Source organism: Cricetulus griseus, chromosome 2 (assembly GCF_003668045.3).
Source record: "Cricetulus griseus strain 17A/GY chromosome 2, alternate assembly CriGri-PICRH-1.0, whole genome shotgun sequence".
NCBI lineage: Eukaryota > Metazoa > Chordata > Mammalia > Rodentia > Cricetidae > Cricetulus > Cricetulus griseus.
Genome location: NC_048595.1, coordinates 385534621 through 385554003, shown reverse-complemented (window position 1 = coordinate 385554003; position 19383 = coordinate 385534621). Strand labels below are relative to the sequence as shown.

General features: G+C 44.5%; 1 protein-coding gene across 4 annotated transcripts in view; it reads right to left on the bottom strand.

Annotated features, from left to right (window-relative positions):
- Nucleotides 1-3217: 3217 nt before the first annotated feature.
- The window catches only part of Zbed4 (zinc finger BED-type containing 4), a 35137-nt gene continuing 18971 nt past the window's right edge, over nt 3218-19383 (bottom strand). For 2 of the 4 annotated variants that reach the window (XM_027396217.2, XM_035440812.1), the window contains 2 exons: nt 18948-19010; nt 3218-8364 (listed from right to left, as the gene is read on the bottom strand). In XM_027396217.2, the coding sequence (XP_027252018.1) occupies nt 4509-8021 (3513 nt within the window). In that variant the 5' untranslated portion in view covers nt 8022-8364; nt 18948-19010 and the 3' untranslated portion in view covers nt 3218-4508. The remainder of the gene's footprint in view (nt 8365-18947; nt 19011-19383) is intronic. The other 2 variants (XM_027396214.2, XM_035440811.1) reach the window with 1 other exon arrangement.

Genomic DNA, 19383 nt, shown 5'->3' with positions numbered 1-19383 from the left:
TCAGCTGAGTGTGTGAGCCATGGTATCTATACAGAAATAGGAGAACTGAGGACAACTTTGGGAATCCTCTCCATCTTCCTTCCATGTGGGTTCTTATTTATTTATTTATTTATTTGTTTATTTATTATGTATACAACATTCTGCTTCCATGTATATCTGCACACTAGAAGAGGGCACCAGGTCTCATAACAGATGGTTGTGAGCCACTATGTGGTTGCTGGGAATTGAACTCAGGACCTCTGGAATAGCAGCCGGTGTTCTTAACCTCTGGGTCATCTCTCCAGCCCCCATATGGGTTCTTAGAACAAACTCAGGTTGTCCGGCTTAGTGGCAAGTACCTTTCTTTACTTACCCACTAAACCATTTCACCAGCCCCAAAAGATTTTTTTGTTTTTTTTTTTTGAGATAGGGTTTCTCTGTGGCTTTGGAGGCTGTCCTGGAACTAACTCTTGTAGACCAGGCTGGTCTTGAACTCACAGAGATCTGCCTGCCTCTGCCTTCCGAGTGCTGGGACTAAAGGCGTGTGCCACCACCAACTGCAAAAAGATCATTTTTAATAATATGTAACTGACAGTTTTGTGGTGAGAGTTGGTCTGATGCCAGCTGCTGTCTTGAGATCAGAAGTGAAAGGGAAAAGAATTTCAGCTTCAAATGAAGTTCAATGTTGTTAGAGAACTGGTAGATATATTGACCAAAATTAGAGTTTTGTTGAGGCTTTTTTTTTTTTTTTTTGAGGCTCTTATAAAAGGCTTATTAATTACTGTGGTGGCTAGTTTTATGTCAACTTCAAACAAGCTAGAGTTATCTGAAAGGAGGGAAACACAGTTGAGGAAATGCCTCTATAAGGTAGATAGGGGTGGAGGTAGTGGTGATAGCGGCAGTGGAGCACGCCTTTAATCCCAACACTGAGGAAACAGAGGCAGGCAGATCTCTGTGAGTTCAAGTCCAGCCTGGTCTACAGTTCCAGGATAACCTGGGCTACCCAAGGCCCTGTCTCAAAATTAACAAAACAAAAAATCAGGTTGTAAGGCATTTTCTTAATTAGTGATTAATGGGGGAGGGCCCAGCTAATTGTGGGTGGTGTCATCCCTGGGCTGGTGGTCCTGGGTTCTGTAAGAAAACATGCTGAGCAAGCCATGGGGAGAAAGCCAGTAAGCAGCACCCCTACTCCCATAGCCTCTGCATCAGCTCCTGCCTCCAGGCACCTATCCTGTTTGAGTTCCTGTCCTGGCTTCCTTCAATGTGCAAGTCTAATAAATGCTTCCCCCCCCCCCCAGTTTGCTTTGGTCATGGTGTTTTATCACAGCACACCCTAACTAGGACACTTAACTCCAGTTAGCAGGAAGAATCCAGAAACAAGCTGCCCCAAATGTCATCAGGAGGCAGGAAAAGACAACTCTGAAGGTAAGTCAAAGTAGGATGGTTGAGAATAAACATACATTCTAGTGATACTTACAATCTACCACCTGAATACATATTTAAGTGCCAAACCATGAACTGGTTACCAGTATCGGGGCTTCTGCAGTGCTATCAGCAGAGGATATCGATAGCTCAGCTTTGTTCTTAGTACTTAGGGTGCGAGGCGTCAAAACACATCCATCACCTGTCAGTGTGTATTCAGGATAAAGATGTTTCCGGGCCATTTAAGAAGCCATATTTCTGCTGAGACAAGCAAACATTTTTTTCTGAAATCTCTTTTTGTAGCCTGTGATGTAGGAATCAAACTAGAAAATGGTAGTGTAATGATGAAAATTTAAAAACAGGAATAGAATGGCAGGTGAAGTCAGGGACCAGCACAGCTCCAAAGGGACCCTTGTGAGCATCTCCAGCAAATGTGCCTCTAGTTGCCATCACTACTCCATCTTATCACTGCAGAATGACAGAAGCTCTTACACAATATGCAAAGAAACAAAAAATGTGCCTGTGATCCAAGAAAGTTTCACATACAAAAGCATACAGAGCACTAGAAGTGGCTGTAGTCTGGCATCCTTAGTCAAGCTTATAGGCTATGCCAGATCTGGACACATCCAGGCCAGGCAGTGCTATGACAGAATCTGCCCAGGTCCTGGAGAAAGAAGGGCTCTTAGTCATTGTTGACGGAGGAAACCAAATGTAATTCTACAAGTTCCTTGGGCAGACTTAGTCTGTTTTTGTTTTGATTTCAATAGGGTCTAACTCTACAGGCCAGACTGGCCTCAAGCTGGAGATATTCCTTCCTCCATCTCCCAAGTGCTGGGACCAGCATGTACCACCACATCTAGAAGGGCTAATTTGTTTTATTTATTTTTATTTTTTTGGAATTTTTTTTTTTCTTCCCGAGACAGGGTTTCTCTGTGTAACTTTGGAGCCTATCCTGGCACTCACTCTGGATACCAGGCTGGCCTTGAACTCATAGAGATCCACCTGCCTCTGCCTCCCGAGTGTTGGGATTAAAGGCATGCGACACCAACACCCGGCCCAAGAAGGGTTAATTTGTTTTAGATGGGAAGAAGAATCTATGAAGTATCTCCCAAATCTAAAGATATGATCATTCAAATATATAATTCTAAGCAAAACAGGATGGGGGGCCAGGGATGTAGTTCAGTTGACAAACATGTACCAAACTCCTGGCTATATTCTTAGCACTGCATAAAACCAAGCATGGTAACATACACTTTACATTTCAGTACCTGGGAGGTAGAGGCAGAAGAATCAAACTTTAAACTCATTCTCATCCTTGGAGACCAGCCTGGGCTATATGAGATCCCAAAAAAAAAAAAAAAAAAAAAGAAAGGAAAGGAAAACAAACAAAAAACCAGAATGGCAACTGCTGTGGACAGTGTTCAGCAAGATCTATTAAACTACTATTTCCTTGTTCTTACCTGCAACTAGCCCTTCCTACACCAGGAGTGCTGGCCAGGGATAGTGCAGTGCAGTAGGTGGATTGTAGAACTCATGTTCCAAGTCAATAGCTCCATGACCCTCTGGAAACAGGCTGGTGTCCAGGAGGTAAACGCACAGACATTAGGTAAGAGGGGATATGGAGAGGTGCTAGCTGAGTTCTAACCATCGTTACTTTCATCAAAAATACTAATGTTAGGAATACTGTCCCTACTCCCCAGTGTCCTATCTGGGACTACGATGACATTTCAAGCATTGTTCAAATGCAGTTTATATATGTTAACCCATAAAACCATGCCTGTTTTATTCCTAAAAATAAAAAGCCAGCAATCAGCAGTAGAAAAATCGCAAATAAAAAGTTTAATTTCAGAATCCAAGTTCATCATTTATAAATACACTAAAGCATAGTCCACGCAAACTTAGACTGAGCCTACATACAGTATTTCAACAAAAGAATAGCTTTTTCTAAAAGGTCAGAGGCAAATAAGTGATTTGTCTCACCCATAATATTTAATTGATTTGAAATGAGAAAATGATTTTTTTTCTTTAGACATTAAAGCAAACTTTGGAGTCTGGTAAAAGAATCTGACAGCTGAGACTTCATTTTGATATCCTTGGGATTCTATAATAACACCCCAGTGATAGTTGAATCTTCCTATCATAGGAACAAAATCTAAATGCCTAAGGCTTTTCTGACGACTGCAATAAACAAGCGCTTTCCCTGTTAACAAGCTATCTCCTCAAAGTAGAATCTGAGCTATCGTCTGATCAAATGGGAGGGGGAGTCAGTGCACACTTCTTATGAGATAGCTTTATTGTATAGAGACGCAAAATAAATCAGAGGCATGGAGATTTGATCAACAGGCCATCTGCTGTAAACGTGTCACATCATGCACTGGTCAAATCCTAAGCATGATTTTAAAACTTGGATCCAATTTCAAGGAATTCATGATAAGTGGGATATCTCTGAGTTAAATGACCATGTAAAACCTGAATGCAAACACCTGACATGGGAAAGTTCTTGTGACCAAATAACCACGTAACTGATACTAAGTTCAGTTTTGTTTTCAAACGCCTGGTTTCTGTTACAGAAAACAGCTTCCAGAATATTCTCTCCTCGACATACTTTGGAGTCTGTGGTTAAGAACTGTTCAGTCAGGATGGCTTAACCTCCACCTCCTATTTACAGGTTTCATCTGACAGCCACAAAAGCTGTTTTGTTGCAATTAAAATAATATTTAATTAAAATACAGCACCTGATTTGTGGTTTTTACACGACTGAATAAAAACCCTACATAATAAAATTGTTTACATCTTCCCTCCACTCTAGTAAAACAAATTACTATCCCCTAAAAAAACAAAGAGCCAAAAAAACTTTATAGTTATGAATTAAACCTGATCATCCTATTTCATAATTGCCAAGACTGTTTCTAGTGGGCTTCTGAAAACGCACCTCGACACCTGGCCTGAAGGAGGAGTAAGGCACATGTGGATATTACGGTGAGAGCTGGCAGGTGGCCCCAGACACCTGGTCTGGTGTCCTACATGGCCCTGCCAGGAAAAATCAGCCCTGGCATCACAGCTAGCACTCTGAATCGCATTTCCAGCCTGGTGGCTCCATCATGAGTTCAATACTGAAAGCATATCAAGGGGAGATTCACTTTTAAAAAGATGAGCTTTTCAAAATGCTCCATCGCAAGCCTGGGCTGCCCAAAGCTGCCAGCCTCCATGGGTGTACTGAAGAGCTTTTCTGAGGGAACTGTACTTGGGGGGCAGCCCAGAAATCGGACTGCTAAGGTAGACAGCCCAGGCCAGGATGACCGCTTCAGGTTCCAGTAGGTAAGTGGGTCACAGCTGTGTTCCAGCACCTCTTCCTCCAAATATGCAAGCACCATGGCTTCAGGTAGCTTCTCTCTCTTATCTCTCTTTATTGGTGCAACGAGTGACCACAGGCTCTCCCCTGTGCCAGTGTCTTTAAGTGGGGACCCTGAGTCACAGCCATTGGAGGTGGCCGTGTCCTCTGAGGTAGAATTCAATATTTCTAGCTCCCTGATTAAGTCTTGCCTGTACTGCTCTGCCTCTTCCTCTGTGAACAGGGAAGCTTTATAGCGAGGATCCAGCAGTGTGGCAAAGATGTACCTGGGGTCGTGGAGGGTGGCAGACAGGCGGCTTGCCATGGCTTCCTTCAGGGACTTAAGCATGGTGTCAATGCCCATTGTCTCCCCAAAGAGCATCTCGACTTTCCTGCTGAGGATGTGGATCATAGGGATGACCTGGCTCAGAGTAGACATGTGGGCACTCATCTCTCGGCTTGCAGCGTCAAATGGTCGCAGCACATGGCACACAGACTGCATGACCTCCCACTGGTCACAGCTTATCAATTCTCTGAAGTTACACTCAATGGACACCTCGTTAACTGCCCTCTTCTGCTCAATTAGTCGTTCAAGCATGTGGAATGATGTGCTCCACTTGGATGGTACATCCTGGATCAGCTGGTGCTGCGGCAGCTCATACTCTTTCTGCAGTTCTGCCAGCTTCTCCCTTGCCCTGGGTGACCGATGGACCCGCTCACACAGCTTCCGGGCAATGCTCAGTAAGTTCTGCACCATCCTCTGGCTCTTGATTGCCTCACTCACAATCAGATTCACTGTGTGGCTGAAGCATTGCACGCTTGAGTGTTCACCCTCACTCAGCATCTTCCCTATGCTTGGATTGTCAGTGACAGTGATGCCAATCTGAAGGCCGATGGAGGTCACCCAGGCTTCCCACCAACACTCCAGCTGCTTCTGAATGCTGTTTCCACTATAGTCACAGTCAATCTGTGACACATCTAAAAGTGCTGAGCAGTGGTGGTCCTCACAATGTGGTCGGACAGCAGATGCGAAGGTGACCCAGTGAGCTGTAAGGGTCAGGTACTCACGAGTCTGGCTACTCATCCATATTCCGGAGGTGAAGTGGACCACACCACTCTCAGCTTCCTTCAGATGTGACATAATTATCTGCTTCACATTGTCATACATACCTGGGATAGCTGTTCTAGAGAAGTAGGAAGGGGAGGGTAAAGAGTATTGAGGTTTCAAGTATTCGAGCAGCCTGTTAAAGCCAATGTTGTCTACAAGGGAGTATGGCTGAAGGTCAAGTGCAATCATTTCAGCTATGAGACTTGTGATTTTTTTGGCAACTGGGTGAGAGTCATATAATTTCTCAGTTGAGTCACGGAAAGAGGAAGCCCCTGAAAGCTCCATGCCCAGAGGCCTCCGGATGCCTGAAGAATGGGGCAGAGTGGCCTCTGAGACATCATTCTTGAGTACATGGCCATGGAACCGCTGTAGATGTCTCAAGAGACAGCTGGTACCCAGGTTGGTGGGCTTCTTGCCTCTACTGATGGTCCGGCCACAGTGCAAGCACACCACCTTTGTTGAGTCTGCAGAGCAAATAGAAAAGTGGTTCCACAGCTTTGAGGTCTTCTTGCTATTACCAGGAAACACACCTTTATGGTTTTTTCTGACTACTGCTGGCAAGTCAGTTAATTTGGAGGAGCTTTCTGCAGAAGCTAAAGTGGCATATGGAGAGTTTGCCAAACTTGCACCCAGAAAGTCCTTCTGGTTCCCGACAACCTCAGGGTGGCGTCTATACAGATGCCGCATCAAACAACTGGTACCCACGTCACCCTTTTTTCCCCGACTAATAACACAGCTACAGTACCGGCACACTGCTTTGAGACTGTCCATGGGGGCCAGGGAAAAGTGATGCCAGACTTCTGACTTCAGTCTTCTCATGACCTTCTTATTTTGCTGGAAGACAGTGCCGGATTCAAACCTTGGACTTGCTATATCTGCTGGCTGCTTCTCTGGAGAGGACACTACAGAGGCCTCCCCCAAGTCATCAGAGGATGACAACATAGACACATCTTCCCGAGACACATCCCCAGGATTTGTGTGTGATGACAGGTCCTCAGGCAGTCTGTCTGGGGATGAGGAGGCAGAAGGGCACTCTTTGACTTGTTTGCCTGGAGACAATGATGCAGAGTTGAGATCCCCCTCTGGGGGCAGCAGGGCAGGCAGCAGGGTTGGAGGCATAGGGTACAATGGTGGGATGCCTGTACTGCCCCCATTCTCCTGTAGTACAATGGATCGATGTGCTCGCCACATGTGTCTGATGAGGCAGCTTGTGCCCAGGTCCTTCCCGTTCTTCCCCCTGCTGAACTCATTCATACAGTGGACACACACAGCCTTAGAGCTATCAAGGGGTGACAGGTAGAAGTGCTTCCAGACGGCTGACCTCCTCCTGGACCCAGATGTGCTTTTGGGAAGGGACAGGTTTCTCTCTGCCATGCTTTCTGAAGTGTCATCATAGTGGAGCATGGAGAAGTTGGGGGATGAGCCTGCCAAGGCCTCTTCTCTGCTATACTTTTCAGTGAGAGACACATCAGAGGACACCTCTTCAGAACAGACCACAGTCACAGACTCTTCCATTATTTGGTCAGGGGAAGGAATCTTGGGGGCCATTTTCTGGACAAGTCTGACAGGTGAGAGCACAGTGTTGAGATCTCCCACATCTGCAGGCTGTGGTGGAAGCAGAAGAGAGGGAGAGGGAAAGGAGGACCCTACTGATAGACTTCCATTTTCTTGAATGAGCTTGGTGGGATGTGCCCGCCTCACATGTCTCATGAGGCAACTTGTACTCAAGTCTTTTTCATTTTTGCCCCTACTGAATTCTTTCATACAGTATGTGCATATTGCTTTAGTGCTATCTCGAGGAGAGATAAAGAAATGCTTCCAAGCTGGAGACTTCTTCCTGGAGCTTATGTGTCGGCCAGAAAGAAGGCTCTGGGTCACGGCTTCCATGGCTACATTGTACAGTGTGCTGCTATACTGGGAGAAGAGTGTGCCATAGTCATCCTCACTCTCAGCAGGTAAGAATTTCCCAGGGGGCTGACAGGCACAGCTTGCTGCCCTGAGTTCTGCCTGCTCATCACCACTGTCTGTCTGTCTCATATCCTCTGGCTCACTTTTAAAGTCCACTCTTTCCAAACTGTGACAAGGAATTTGATCATCATCTTCCTCTTCTACTTTGAAATTTACTTTGTCAGGAACAAAATCACTGTCCCCCTTGGGACAAGTTTCCTGCTTATCCTCCATGACCAACCATAATTATTCTGGCTGCTTCATCATTCTGACATCTTAGGTGAATAAAAACTGGTTATAATGCCCACCTGTGACACCCAAAGTAGAGTTTATTCACTTTTTCATAATCCCATCTTCTAGGATGTTTAATATGGCTGACCATGAACTTCACTGGAAAGCAGAGTATGTAGCTCACATAAGCACACTGTCACAGAGCATGGGTGCTGTTCTCCAGGAGTGCTACGAACAAGTATTTCTTGGTGTATGCACCAATACATGTAGCACAGGCTTGTTTCTCTTCTCCAAGACAGGAGCCCCACCATCCTGAGGGCACATACACACAGTCCTTTTGCATATCCTGTAATAGAAGACATTAAATTAAGCACAGAATTGAACTGAATATTTAAAAATCTATATTGTCATAGGGATCAGCCAAACTGTACAAGGGAAAATTTCCATGTCAGAAACCTTCCTAGTGACATTTTGCAATCCATTCACATAGAAAATAACCCCAACACTGCAAAATCAGCAAAAAGATATAAATTCAAAAGCCCTACCAGTAAAGGAGTAGGAAATAATGAGCCATAGAACCAGGGCTTCTGCTGTGAGACAGTGTCTTCTATATATAACAGGGAAGCTGTACCCACAAAATCTCAATATGGTTGCTTAAGTGAGACCTGAACAGTAACACCAGTTGACAGATGAATGTGAATAGAAAAAATCTCACAAGACCTCACCCCTAGACAAAAAATTATAGGCAATTATTGACTGCTCAGAGAGGGAGAATTAACCTGCTCTAGGGATAAATCCCAAATAGATGGTTCAATCCCAAGTGGCTAGCTCTAAACCTGTATACAAATAAGCAACACTAAGTGAACTCAGCAGGTTGTGTTTATAAACTTAGGTGTATGTGTGTGTGTGCATTCATGTGACAATAAAAAGCTGAGCATGATGGTATGTGCTTGTAATCCACCTGCTAGGGCATGGGGGGCAGAAATAGGCAGATCACTGGGGCTTGTTGGCCAGACAACCTAGTCAACTCAGTAAGCTCCAAGTTCAATGAGATCCTGTTTCAAACAAAAACAAGTAACAAAACACCAAGGTGGATAGCTCCTGAGAAAGGACGCATAACAGGGTTGACTTCTGGCCTCCACTTGTACGTGTGCACATACTTGGGTGTGTGTTTGTGTGTGTGTGTGTGAGTACACACCTTCTAATCCTTCCCAAACAGTTCCACTAACTGCAGACCAAACATTCAAATATATGAGCCTATGTGAGCCATTCTGATCCCAACTCCCATACTACCCAAGAGAAATGAAAACATATGTTAGACAAGATTTTCACATCAGTATTCTATCAGCTGACAGAAGTGTGGTCCTAAGTAGCAATAAGATCAAAGATCCTCACAGATCTAGTCAGAGGAAGGAGGCTTCCAAATAGGACATAAGTAACATCACCCAAGGTTGCTTATCTCAAGCTAGTATCACTGACTTCAGGCCCAGTCTGGGGCTCAGGTCACCAACACCCACTTATGAAGCTATATGTAACATCCTAATAGTTGTGGTTATAGTATGCAATTAGGGAAAAGCACCAGGATCAGTCAGGCAACTGTGGCAGTTTCCATTTAGGGAGGCCGTGGTCAGATCAGGCTGGAATGTCACAGAATGACCATATTTCACCCCAGTGAGAGAACAATGATAATTTTTAGATGCAGAAAAGGCAGTTTACATAATTCAGCACCCATTCATGTTGAAAAAGCTCAGTAAATGAAAAAGAAAAGAGCTCCTATGATCTGCTAAGGGGAAACTAAAAATAGTTCCAATATCTTCCATGTTCAGACAAACCCTCAACACTCTTCCTTAGATTAGGAATGCCTCTAAGAGGTTGTTCCCATTACTTGCAGTCCCAATGATGGGGGCTAGAAAAGATAAGAAATAAAAGGCAAGCAATTATATTATACAAAAACAAAAAACAAAGGAACAAACAAACAAAAAAATGTCTTGGTGACATATGCCTTTGATCCCAGCACTTGGGAGGCAAAGGTAGGTGGATCTCTGAGTTTGAGGCTAGCATGGTCTACAGAGCGAGTGCCAGAGCAGCCAGGAATACACAGAAAAACTATGTCTTGAAACAAACAAATAAAAGCTAGGCATAGTGATGCATGCCTTTAATCCCAGAGCATGGGATGCAAAGGTTTGAGAGCTAGCCTGTGCCTTTTGCAGGTAGAGCTCTGTGAGTTCAAGGCCAGCCTGGTGAGATGCAGACCAGCCAGGCCTACAGAGTGAGACTTTGCCTCCAAAGACATGAATTTGGACTGGGCATAGTGGCTAATGTCTTAAATCCCAGCACTCAGGAGGCAATGGTAGGCAGATCTCTATGAGTTGAAGGTCACACTGGTCTACATAGAAATTTCCAGAGTTCCAGGACAGACAGGGCTACAGACAGATAGTGAGATCTGTCTCTAAAAAAAAAGAAAGAAAAAAAGACATGAATTTTGGAGAGAGATTTGCTTGGACTATGAAGACGAGCTGCAGCAGGGGAACAGAGTGTGGATAGGATCAAAATATACTGTATTCATGAGTAAAAATCTCAGTAAGTTAAAATATTAAAGAAATAACACACATTGGGGGGTGTGCATGCCTTTAATCCCAGCACTTGGGAGGCAGAGGTAGGAGGATCTCTTTAAGTTCAAGGCAGCCTGGTCTACAGAGTGAGTTCAAGGACAGCCAGAGCTACACAGAGGAAACCCTGTCTTGAAAATAAAACTAATACTAAAAACTGACAGTGTCTTTATGACACATCATGACTTCTGAGGCGATGTCCCTCCTGTAGCCCAGGCTACACAGAGAAACCCTGTCTTGGGGGGGTGGGGGGGTAAGGAGAGATAGCACACACACCATGTACATGCACATGCAAGGCAAACAGTCCTGAAGCAGAAACTATTCCTTTTTCCAATCTCATAGTAATAAGACATCTATGAAAGGGCTGGAGAGATGGCTCAGTGGTTAAGGGCACTGGATGCTTTTCTAGAGGTCCTGAGCTCAATTCCCAGCAACCATATGGTGGCTCACAACCATCCACAATGAGATCTGATCCCCTCTTCTGGCCTGTAGGCATACATGCAGATGGAACATTGTATATGTAATAAATAAATAAATCTGGGAAAAAAAAGAAATCTATAAAAACTGAAAGTAACTAATGAACTTTAAGAAAGTTACAAGATGCTGGGTGGTGGTGGCACACACCTTTAATCCCAGTACTCGGGAGGCAGAGGCAGGCAGATGTCTATGAGTTCAAGGTCAGTCTGGTCTACAGAGTGAGTGCCAGGACAGCCTCCAAAGCTACACAGAGAGAAACCCTGTCTTGAAAAACAAACAAATAAATAGATTTGTATTATTTGTATTTGCAAAACACTGTATTAATAATAAATAAATATTTGAAAAAAAAAACCCTTAAGTTTCTGTTCCTTGAAATTGCTGTGCCCCTCTGCCCCCATGGCCACAGAATGTTCTGTAAATAAAAACTTAAAATCCCCCACCCTGCAGCTTTGCCCTATAAAAGAGGCATGAGAAATTGGCTCCTGGCTGATCTCTTGAATGCCTGTCTTAGGGGAGACAGCTGTAGGAGCAGCTCTGCTGAAAACAGAATAAAGCTTGCTTTGATTTGGTTGGTGGTCATTCTCCTGGTGGCTGTAGGATTAACCTCTGGAGATCCCCAATGATATTAAAGATCCCAAATTCAGAAGCCAGACCCTCCCCTCTGGGGATTGGAGCAGGGCTTCTCAGGGGGTGCAAACCTTGAGACATTCCATGGCCCCAGGACACACTTTCAGACTGGTGGACTGCTGGAATGAATGGCTATAGCAAAAAAACAAAAAACAAAACAAAACAAAACAAAAAACAGAAAGCACCTGTGTGCAGAAGCCTCCATCTGTAAGTCACAATTCTATTTCTATGACAGGTGGTTCTGGTTCTGTTGGGATCCCATCTGGGGATAGTGAGGTGTCTAGGGAGGTACAAGAGCTCCTCTAAGATACCAGCAAGACATCATACTGCCCACCTGATTCTTGGCCCCCTTGTCTTGTTCCTGTGTGTCTCCTCTCTTTGTTGTGTGTCTCCCATGGTCTGGACTTGAGGTGACAGGAAGGATGGACAGAATGGGCAATAACACTAGTAACCTCCATACTCCATTAAGCTGTGTCTTGAAAAGTTTTGAAAAACTTTATCCTCTTCCAGTCACAGGATTATGATCATCCCATCACCAAAGGCCATCTTTGCACTCTGTGTAAATTGGAGTGACCCACTTTTGGGGTCAGATGATTCCCAGAGGATACATTCAAACCTCAAGTGGCAAGGGCAATAGCAAATAATGCGTTTGACAACTCCAGCCACTCTGACAACATCATGTACATCTTGCCCTGGCAGAAGCAACATCAAATTCACCCCCATAAAAGATCTGTATGGTCCACAATGGACAATGCAGACAGGCCTTGGTCATTACAAGGGCCCCTCAGGGACCTTCAAAGGAGGCTCAGAAGCTCCCCATTTTACAAGACCCTCAGGAGGACCCATTCCTTCCCCCATATAACCACCTTTATGCCCCATTATCTCGCATTCCTCAGCCTCCAACTCAACTCCAACCCTTTACCTCAGCTACCTCATTCCACTACCCATTCTGCCCCTACTCCACCAGTCAGCTTACTCCACCCACACCTGCCAAGGACCCCTTTATGGTCTTCCTGAGACATCCTCAGGGGAAACACTATCACTGTCCTTTCCCTGCACCAGGGTCCCCTAATAACCGATACGTCTGTTTCTTTTTCTACAACTGGTCTTTGCAACTGGAAGACCTAGAATCCCCCTTTCAGCATAGACCCAGGCTCCTTAATCTCTCTGACTCTGTCTTCTTTAATCACCTTCCTACCAGGGATGATGCCAACAGAGTCTACACACCCTCTTTACTATGGAAGAGAGGGAATGGATTCAGACTGAGGCAGCTGATGCACTCCCTGAAATGGATGCATTGACCAATGAACAAGGGCAGATGCAGCTGACCCCGTCTTGCCCAGACAGAGACCTGACTGAACTATAGAAGAGAGGATGGTGGTAGGAGGTCACTGAGTACGCACCCTCTAATATATTAGAGGGACTGAAGTGGGGTGGTCCAAAAACCCACTAACTTCTCTAAGGGCACAGATGTAAGAAAAGGCCCAAATGAATTACCTTTGGCATTTTTTAAATGCCTCCTGGAATCTTACCACCTACATACTCCGAAAGACCTGGAGGACTCAGCAAATCTCAAGACAATTAATCTAGCCTTTGCAGCCTAGTCTGCCCCAGACATGTAAGAAAATCCAGAGACTGGATGGGTTTGCAGGGAAGAACAGGTCAGAGTTACCAGATATAGCACAAAAAGTGTTTGACAATAAAGACAGCAAAGAAGATCAATTGTCAAGGAAAGTAAATCTGGCTACAATGGCCGCGCTACATGCCCGTGCCCCTCTCAATCCTGGGTAACCAACATACAACAAAAAGAGGATGCCCCTGCAAAGAGACCACTGTGCTTACTGCATAGTGGACATAGGTAGGTCCTCCTTGGCCAAGACCAGTTTTGGCCTTGGGGGAATAGCAGGGCCATGGATCTTTCAAATTGGGCCTCCAGGAGCCTATGGAAACCTTTTTAATTGGGGGCCAACTTGTAAACTTACTGGCTGACATGGAAGCTTCACATTCCAGCCCCTTACCAATCTAACAATGGAGGTGATGGGAGCAATGGTTCACAGAATGGACCATTAAATGGGAAAGGGAATAGTAACCCATCCTTTCATCATTACCCTCTAATGCCTGTTTCCCTTGCTGGGAAGAGAATTTCTGAATAAACTCCAGTTTATTTTATCTTCAGGAGGTACAACGTATGCTACAAATGGGCAGCCCAGCCAGAGCCTTGATCTTCACCCGTCCCTTGAGTTTAGAGTACCTTCTTCCAGGCCCAATCAGCCTGGAACATTCCCTTATTACCAGTTCAAAGGCATGACACCTAAGACTATAAACCAGTACAGGACTTAATGGAAGTGAATGAGCAGGTTAAGACTCAATTGTCCTCAATACTTATATACTACTCAAAATGTTGCCACCTGAACATAAGGTTCACACTGTACTAGAATTGAAGAATGCATTCTTTCCCATCCCTTTATCAAAATTAAGCCAGCCCATCTTTGCAATTGAATAGGCCAATCTTGAGTTGGTAATAGCAAGGTAACTAACCTGGACTTGATTACCTTAGGGGTTCAAGAATTCCCCTATCATCTTTGATGAAGCCCTCAACTAGGACTTAAGTCATTTTTGAAGTAAGTACCCAGAAGCTATCAATCTTTAATATGTGAATGATTTACTGTTAGCAGCCAAAGACACAGAGGACTGTTTAAGAGTCTCTTAGAAACTCTGGCTCAATTAGGTATTAGGTCTCCAAAAAGAAAGCTCAGATTTGTAGATATGAATTAAAAGGGAAAAAAAATTGTCAAAAGCCCAACCAAAAAAGGAAATTAGGGAATTCTTGGGGGCCATTGGGCACTGCTGCCTCTGGATACCTGGGTTTTCCAATTGCCAGGCCCTTATACTTGGCCATAGAAGGAGGCAATATCCCCTTGGACTGGACTGAGGAACATAAACAGGCCTTTAAGCACTTGAAAGAGGCTCTTGTACAGGCCCTGGCTTTAGCTCTCCCTGATTTCTCCAAGCACTTTCATGTCTATATCCATGAAAGAAAGGGTGTTGCCAGGGTAGTCCTGACCCAAACCCTGGGTCCCTGGAAAAGGCTGGTAGCTTATATCTCAGCCAGACTGGATCCCATGACCTCAGGATGACCTCCCTGTTTGTGGGCCATAGTAGCTACTGCAATCCTTGTGTAATGCTTGTAAAAGAGGCAAATAAACAGATTCCGACCATAATGGCCCTGCAACCCGTAGAGACCATATTAAGAGATGCCACTACTGTTGAATGTCTAATGCCAACCTAACCCAGTGCCAGGCCCTTCTCCTAGGCAATGATGGGAGACCTCTACCAAATCCATGGCTATCAATCCTGCCACCCTGCTTCCAGATGATGACCCTAAAGAACCCATTCATGACTGCCTGGAGATGCTGGATATCATCCAAGGTACCTGACCAAACCTGACAGATGTTGCCCCTCTTGTTTAGAGATACTAACCTCTACATCGACAGACAGCAGCAGCTTCATCCATAAAGGAATAAGGTATGCAGGGATAGCATTATTACAAGCTAGAAAGAAACAATACGGGCATAAGCCCTACTCTACCCAGAGGGACATCAGTCTAAAGAGCAGAAATAATAGTCCTAACTCAGGCTAAGGGAAAGAGAGTGAACATTAACACAGATAGCTGATATGCTTTTGCTACGCTCATGTTCACAGGCAAATATACAAAAAGATCTACTATCCTCAGAAGGAAAAAACATTAAAAACAAATAGGAAATCATCCAATTGTTGGAGGCCAGCTAAACTGGCTATTATACACTGGCCAGGACATCAAAAGGACAATGGCTCCCAAAACCAGGGGAACAATTTTGTAGATCAAGCAGCCAGGGAGGCAGCTACTGGGGACCTTGCTCCCAAACAATCTTGGAACTATCGGCCGTCCCTGAGCCCCAACTCCACCTCGATGAAAATGCCCCCACATACTCTCCAGAGGAGACTAAATTATACTCCAGCATGGGAGCCCATCAAAATTGCCATGGATTGTGGATCCAACTGTACAGGAAAATTCGTATGCCAAAGGGAAGAAATTGGCTGACCTCTCTCCACAAGTCAATGTATCACACAACACACACACACACACACACACACACACACACACACACACACACACACACCCCAGAACTCATCTCCCCTCATGTTTGGCTGTCTGGACATCAGGAGATACTTCAAGACATCTCAGTTCATTGCTTAATCTGTAATGGTAAATGCCAAAAAGAACATGCTTCCGTAAGGACACCAGAGTCAAGGTATAGTACCTGGAGAATTCTGGGAACTGGACTTTACTCAAGTCAAACAAAAACCATATGGATATAAATACTTGATGGTCTTTGCTGACACTGCCTCAGGCTGGGTAAAGGCCTTTCCAAATTGATTGGAAATGGCTCAGATAGCATCAAAAAATTAATAATGGAAATTATCCTAAGATTTGGCCTTCCCTTAACCATGGGGTCTGACAATGGCCTGGCTTTCACAACTGAGCTATCTCAACTGATCTCAAATCTCTCAATATAAGATGGAAACTACTTGCATGTATCACCCTCAGAGGTCTGGGATGATAGAAAGGATGAGTAGAGCTTTAGAGGAAGTCTTACCTAAATACTCTTTTTTTTTTTTTTAAGATTTTATTTATTTGTTATGTATACAACATTCTGCTTCCATGTATATCTGCACACCAGAAGAGGGCACCAGATCTCATTACGGGTGGTTGTGAGCCACCATGTGGTTGCTGGGAATTGAACTCAGGACCTCTGGAAGAGCAGTCAGTGCTCTTAACCTCTGAGCCATCTCTCCAGCCCCCTAAATACTCTTGAGACCAGTGGTAACTGGGTTCATCCGCCTTTTACCCTCTGCAAACTCTTTTCCCTTTGGGGAAAAGGGCCTGCACAAGGATGGGAACTTCATTTGGGTGCTTTTGAGGAAGGCTGTGGCACTTTAAAACTGGAGAGAAACTTAAAAGGCACCAAAATTTCTGCATGTCCACACCTGGACTTAACTCCAAATTCTGCCAGGAACATGGCACCTATCATTGTGCCTCTTGGTGCTGTGTAACTACTGGCCCTGGGAAAAGACCAACAAAGATGTTCTTACCACCTCCCCAACCCCACAAAGATTAATCCCAACTGGAAACAGGGATCTTGCAACCCTATAACTTTCACACCTATACTTATGTGATGGGGAATGTACTTCTGTGTATGTTTATCTTATTGATTGTTGAATAAAATACTGTTTGGCCAATGAAACAACAAGTTAGACAGGACTAGCAGTCAAAGAGGATTCTGGGAAACATAGTAGAGAAGTGGTGATCCAAGCCAGAAGTGACATAGCAAGGAGACTCATAAGCAAGGAGAAAGAGGAAGGGTCGATCTTTCTGCTTTGCCTCCTCGAGTGGCAGGATGTGATCCACCGGCAAGGAGGGACGCCAATAAGGCGTCCGGTAAGATAAGTCTTATAAAATATATAGGTTTATGATAGTTTAAGACAAGCTAACAGTTGAGAAATCCTAGTCATTGGCCAAGCAGCTTTGAACCTAATAAAAGTTTCTGCGTATTCATTTGGGCCTTAACTCAGGCAGGCGGCTGGCGGAGAGTGCCCACGTGGCCGTAGGCTTGGTGGCTTTGGCGGAAAGATTTATCGTAACACTTATGTATAGGAATCTCTTGTTTCATTAGCTGAATTATTCTGAGATATAGGAATTAGATTATATCTCTCCATGAAAGATTCAGGTACTTTGATTACAATCCAAAGAAAATGCATTTAGTCTAACATACCTAAACCCACAGGTCCCAATAGGAAACCTTTTCCAGTGCCTCAGGTTCCTCCAGCATGCTCAAACCCAATATCTGCCCCTGGTGCACCTATGCCCCAAGAATCTGCCAACTACTGTCTTGCTTTTCTAACCTCCCCTAAGCCACCCCTGCCCACCCATCCAACGGAGGTGCCTTTCCTGAATATGCTAATGGTAACCCTTTCTTTCCTCAACCACTCCGCATCTAACCTAATACAAGACTGTTGGCTCTGCTTCAATCCAAATACCCCTTACTATGTAGGAATGCCTTACAATCCACTATTCTCAGCATTGCCACAAGCCACCACTGTTGCTTGCTCCTGGTCCCAACACAAATTAATGCTAGTGGGATATACAAGGGCAAGGACTATCTATGTATCATGTCAAAGCTACTAGATAAATTGGCTTTTCCTTATTTGGACAATTGTGCAACTAATTTTGGAACCCAACTACCTCAGGTACTGAAAGTCAACAGCTGTTCCTCTCTGCACTCTCCTGTGTGCTCAGAATACAGCTATGTGCCACTATGCTTGGCTCAGAGTTGTTTCTTTAAAATATTTTTTCCCAATTTTGTGTGTGTGATGTATGTACAGATATCAGATCCCTTGGGCTGCAGCTATTGGTGGCTGGTTGGCTGTGAGCTGCTTGCTGTGGGTGCTGGGAACAGAATGTTCTTACACGTCTCTGGCCCTATGAGGTGCTTCCTGAACCAGAGTAACACGTCTGAAAAGGAAATCTTCCTGAAGTCAAATTTGAATTTGATCAGGCCTCTAGATCCACCTACTAATTTACAGAAAGCCAGAAGAGAAAGGGAGAGTAAAGCTCAGAGGGATGCCTCCAGCAAAATCCAACTTGAAGAAACACATTGGGCAGAGTCAGGCAGTAGTAGCAGGCCTTTAATTCCAGCAGAAGCAGGTGGATCTCTGTGAGTCCGAGGCCAGCCTGGTCTACAGAGCAAGTTCCAGGGCAGGCTCCAAAGCTACAGAGAAACCCTGTCTCAAAAAAAAAGAAAGGGGGGGGGGAGAAAAAGAAAAAGAAAAAGAAAGAAACACAAGGGCAGCCACCAGAGGCAAGCAGGCTAGGAGTGCAATCTGCATGAGAATGAGTTGTCATTTTAAAAAGCATTTTAAACTTGACAAATACTTAGAGATACTCAATCAGCCATAAAACTGTCTTGACTAGGCCAGGTGGTGGTGCATGCCTTTAATCCCAGCACTCGGGAAGCAGAGGCAGTAGGATCTCCATGAGTTCGAGACCAGCCTGGTCTACAAGAGCTAGTTCCAGGACAAGCCTCCAAAGGCACAGAGAAACCCTATCTCAAAAAACCAAGAAAACAAAACAAAATAAAACAACAACAAAAACCCAACTGTCTGACTGTCTACCTACCTGGAAGTTACTGCCACAGAACTCAGGCCAGCAGGTACCTTTCCTTTAAGAACAAGCTTGAGCCTAGGCCAAGTAGAAAATGACAGGATGTTATCCAGACTAAATGCCAGGTTTGTCACAGCAACCCACTGTGACAAACACACCTAATTCATTTAGCTTAGCATTTGCACCATACTTTAAAAAGGTTTAGGAACATACATATAGGGTATAGTGGCCTCTATCTGTAATATCAGTACTTAGAAATCCTGAGTTTGAGGTCAGCCTGGGCTACAGAGTAAGACTTAAAAATAATAATCTCAAAAAGTGAAATACATAGGCCTGCAAATTAGCTCATCAGATAAAGGCACTTTCCACTAAAGTCTGATGGCCTGAGTTTGATTCCTGAAGTCCACATGGTGAAAATAGAGAACCAACTCATAAAGGCTGTTCTCTGACC